At 46.4% G+C, this 4,873-nt stretch overlaps 1 protein-coding gene across 1 annotated transcript; it reads right to left on the bottom strand.

The window, feature by feature from the left end:
* Positions 1-268: 268 nt before the first annotated feature.
* LOC145982705 (histone-lysine N-methyltransferase SETMAR-like) lies at positions 269-1,345 on the bottom strand. The gene has a single exon (XM_083116072.1). It carries the CDS (start codon positions 1,343-1,345, stop codon positions 269-271), a length of 1,077 nt encoding a protein of 358 aa, XP_082972198.1.
* Positions 1,346-4,873: the final 3,528 nt, after the last annotated feature.

Genomic DNA, 4,873 nt, shown 5'->3' with positions numbered 1-4,873 from the left:
TACGTATGAAGGGTTTCACATTGGAATGTACAGTATCACTTTGGCGGAAGGAAAACAGAGAGTAGCACAAACAGATAAAAATCAGTAACACAGATATTGACCCTTTGTCCTGAAAATAGGCAACTTGTGCTAAATCTTGAATCATTGCTGCTTGATGTTTCTGTTCATTACCGATGGTATGAAGGAACGACGATGAACTCGGAATGCAGCACGTAAGCACTGCAAAGGACAGTATGAAAACATCCTTTGGCGTGTGCAGAACGAAAACTCACAACAGGGGCTCAATATGACGACCACCAACATCGATGCACACATTGTACCTTCGAAGAATGTTCTCATACAGACGATTGAAGACCAGTGGATTCTCTCGAATGAAGTCCGCTGCTGCCACAATCCTAGCAACCAGGTCATGCTCAGACTCGATGGGGGTTTCATAAATGAGACTCTTCATGCGCCCCCATAGAAAAAAGTCCAGGGGCGTTAAGTCGGGAGATCGGGGGGGCCACGGCACGGGCCCGGCACGCCCTATCCATTGCCTGTCATATCTGTGGGTCAGATGGTCCCGTACGTCCCGTGCAAAGTGGGGTGGCGCCCCATCATGCTGGAACCACATGTTTTGCCTAATGGCCAATGGCACATTTTCCAACATCTCGGGCAATGTCTCTTGGAGAAAAATCAGATAAGTACGACCTGTGAGATTGGTGGGAAGTACGTATGGGCCAATTAAACAACCGGCCAGTATTCCTGCCCAGACGTTGATGCCCATTCGCTGCTGGAACCCATGAGCTTTCGTTGCGAATGGGTTCTCTTCATCCCACACATGGCTGTTCCGGGAATTAAAAACACCCTCTCTGGTGAATTTCGCCTCATCCGTGAAGAGCACCAACTGTGGAAACTGAGGCGTATTCACGCAACGACGCACAAACCATGTGCAGAAGCGAACACGTGGTTCAAAATCTGTGGGACACATGGCGTGCACCTTCTGGGGGTGATATGGGTGCAGTTGTTGATCATGAAGGACATTCCACACTACAGACTGAGATACACCAACATCCCGCGCTACGATTCGGGTACTCGTACCAGGGTCTTCGTGCACAGCATGAAGAATTGCCTCCTCCACCGCAGGCGTGCGCCTCGTCCTTGGGGCACCTGTGTCCACTCTACTCACAACAAATGTTCCAGATTCACGAAGACGACGGTTCACTTTTTCGAATATGGTGTGTGATGGCGTCACACGCTCCGGGAAACGTTCCTGGTACATCGCACGGGCAGCCCTTCCATTGCATCTCGCTTCCCCGTAAATGAGCATCATGTCTGCATACTCCTCGAAACTGTATTGCACCATCGTGGGAGTTTTCACGTCCACACACACCCACAACGTCGTAATGTTCCCAGAAGATACGTCGTGTGTACGTACTCAACCAATGTGTCACGTCCAGCGCTCTCTCCATACAGTCTTGAAATACCCAGAGGGCGCAAGGGTCAACTTCGACCAGGGATAGCGAGTGACTCCTAGTATGACGTCAGCGCACACCTTCATGCATCACAGAGGCTACGAAAGGGAAGGAACGTCAGTAAGTACGGGTTGGTCGCTCCCGTTCCATGTCCTTCACGTGAGAACGTTAATGACTAACGTCGGACTCGCATGGGATGCCTCTACACGCTCTGCAGTAATGTAGTACAGAACAATACGAACGTGTCCCAGTAGCGGCTCGTGCCTAAAATAACAGGTGAAAAACAAATGGTAAGTGTCAGTGGGGCCCCCACAATTTAAAACGTCTTTTTTGTCTTCATCCGTCCATCTGGAAAATGTTGTCTGCAACAAATTACACACTAAGTCATTTACTGGGTTCATTGTACAAACCACAGCTCAACACATGAACACAACACACGATAGGAAACGCGAAACACACACGCGGAACAAGATCTCGCGAGAACGCAACGATTTTGCCACAACCACTGGATGCAACGAGAGAACTGCTGCACCTAGATGGCGACACCCGTTCAATTCCAACGCTAGGTGACGTCATCGTTGCCATGACAACCAACCGGCTAACGTCTTCCGCAACCTGGCGGCGTCTGCTCTTGGTTTGTTTATGCTACGACGAACTCTTCACGTGCGTAGCGCCGAGCGGCGTATTATTTGAGTATTATCGTGTGCGTTCTGCTGGGAAATAGTTTAATTTAACAAGCAAATGAAAAATGTCAAAATTAATTTGAAAATTAGCTGAAAACATCTGCACTTGTTGCACTTGGCCAGCCGCCACTGACGTGTCCCAGCATTCGTGGGGCACGTGGATACGTATTTGGTGCTGCTCCTCCATTAGGCAAAACATGTGGTTCCAGCATGATGGGGCGCCACCCCACTTTGCACGGGACGTACGGGACCATCTGACCCACAGATATGACAGGCAATGGATAGGGCGTGCCGGGCCCGTGCCGTGGCCCCCACGATCTCCCGACTTAACGCCCCTGGACTTTTTTCTATGGGGGCGCATGAAGAGTCTCATTTATGAAACCCCCATCGAGTCTGAGCATGACCTGGTTGCTAGGATTGTGGCAGCAGCGGACTTCATTCGAGATAATCCACTGGTCTTCAATCGTCTGTATGAGAACATTCTTCGAAGGTACAATGTGTGCATCGATGTTGGTGGTCGTCATATTGAGCCCCTGTTGTGAGTTTTCGTTCTGCACACGCCAAAGGATGTTTTCATACTGTCCTTTGCAGTGCTTACGTGCTGCATTCCGAGTTCATCGTCGTTCCTTCATACCATCGGTAATGAACAGAAACATCAAGCAGCAATGATTCAAGATTTAGCACAAGTTGCCTATTTTCAGGACAAAGGGTCAATATCTGTGTTACTGATTTTTATCTGTTTGTGCTACTCTCTGTTTTCCTTCCGCCAAAGTGATACTGTACATTCCAATGTGAAACCCTTCATACGTACGTGCCAATTTCTTTCCTTTTTTTTTTGTGGCTGTGCCTTTTAGGGAGGTGTCCCTGAATTCGTGGGGCACGTGGATATTTGGTGCTGCTCCTCAGAGAGCCGACTTCCGGCTGACCTTGTACTACCGAGGTCCCGGGTTCAACGAATTCCCGGTGGGAGGGGGCACGTAGTGGTTCATATCGCAATTGTAATTGCACGTTGCGTTCCACGTAGCATGCACGTGTACATCCATCACTCCGTTTTGCGTACCATCTGGGATGCGCGACAGTCACTGTCCAAGCATGTTCCATTTGTCGCACTTCATGCCTTCCCCTGGGGACTCCCTCCATGTGTCACTTTTCGACCGTCCTGTGACAGCATGTTCCCTCGTCGTCTTTCTCCATTTTGCGCGAGTTTCCGCTCACATGCAGTGGGGATTCCCCATTTCCTTTGGGGATTCCCCTTGCGCATTACGAAAAGCGCCGCAATTTCAACGCCCTGATATTGTTTGGATACGACTTCCTCCACTTCCGCCAGAGCCGATCTTCGTATCTTTCGTGGTTCAGACGTTATTGCTCTTTGAAAGAGGTGTGAACCGATTTTCTCACGGCTCTGGCAGCCACACGGTGCCGTTTTCGTAATTTTGCCACATGGCACTTTCGGCTTGTTTTTCCTTCTAGATTCACCCCCCTAAGTTTGTAATGGGAGTTCGAAATCACCCTGTATATATATTTTTAATTAAGGTCCTCCTAAGCGGCAGCTTTCCCGCATACAAACCTCATATAATTTATTCTCATTTCTCGACTTTTTCATTTAGGACAGATAGCCGACCTCCGTGGAAGAGTGGTTAGCACATCGCGCTAGACGCAAGGGATCTCAGGTTCGATACCCGGCCTGGGCATGTATGTTTGTGAGTGTCCATTCATTAATTTCATCATATCATCACTCATCCCCATCTTCGCAAATTAGCCAAGAGTGTCACAAGAATCGAAGTAAAATAAAGCAAATCAGTCATTCAGGACGGACAAACAACATCCATATCCGAACCAGGAATCGAAAACGGAACCTCTCCCGTCGTAGCGAGCTGAGCTGGCCACGCCACGCCAATAAAAACCACCGCGGCTTCCTTATTTTATTCTTGTCACCACCCAAGTATTTTCTCATATAATTTAGATTTGGATTATACCACTAGTCCTCTACAATTATATATACTACGGGCTGACAATTTTACTACCTTTACTTATTGAAATATTTAGCAGAATCAGAGGCCTTTGTGGGAAGTACGAAAATTAAATAGCATATTTAACAATGTATTGAGGAACCAACTACTAGAAATTTGTCTTATACAACAGTAGTAACTTTAACAATATAAATTTTCCAGTACCAAATTTAGTATAATTGACATTACTCATTCAAATTACAAATATAACGAACCACATTTCATACAACGCAAAATAAATGTACCGGAATCAAATTGTGTTTCGCATTATTAATTGAGATTGGTTCAACGTTCGGTATTGTTCTTCCGTGGAAAATATATTAATCAGCAATTTTGAATATGGAAGTTATAAATCTAATTTAATACAAATGAACATGATTAGTGAATATCGGTCAAATTTGAAAGGACCATCTGCGTAATGGTAGCATTAAACATAGCATAACTTAATAGTGCACAAATGAAACTAATTAACTAAATGAAGTAATATGAATCTTAGATTAAACTTAAATATATTATAATTATACTACCAGTACACAGATGATGACTTCAGCTGACCGATTCTACCAGTTCAAGGTAGAGCTACGAGATGTGAACCCAACCGCTGCCAGTGTAAGAGAGAGAGAGAGAGCTCCGCACGCCACGCGAGAGCCTTCCCTTTCCATAGTCACATTACTGGTGACGTATTACTTCTCCGAAAAAAGGAAACTAAGGAAAAACGAATTGCACA

Source organism: Lepisma saccharinum, unplaced genomic scaffold (genome assembly GCF_977018435.1).
Source record: "Lepisma saccharinum unplaced genomic scaffold, izLepSacc3.1 HAP1_SCAFFOLD_348, whole genome shotgun sequence".
Taxonomy (NCBI): domain Eukaryota; kingdom Metazoa; phylum Arthropoda; class Insecta; order Zygentoma; family Lepismatidae; genus Lepisma; species Lepisma saccharinum.
The sequence above is the reverse complement of the archived record's forward strand: the minus strand, read 5'-3'. Positions and strand labels throughout refer to the sequence as shown.

What these genes read in the sequence shown, in the direction of transcription:
- LOC145982705 (XM_083116072.1), bottom strand. Translation starts at nt 1,345, where the DNA reads ATGGTGCAATACAGTTTCGAGGAGTATGCAGACATGATGCTCATTTAC.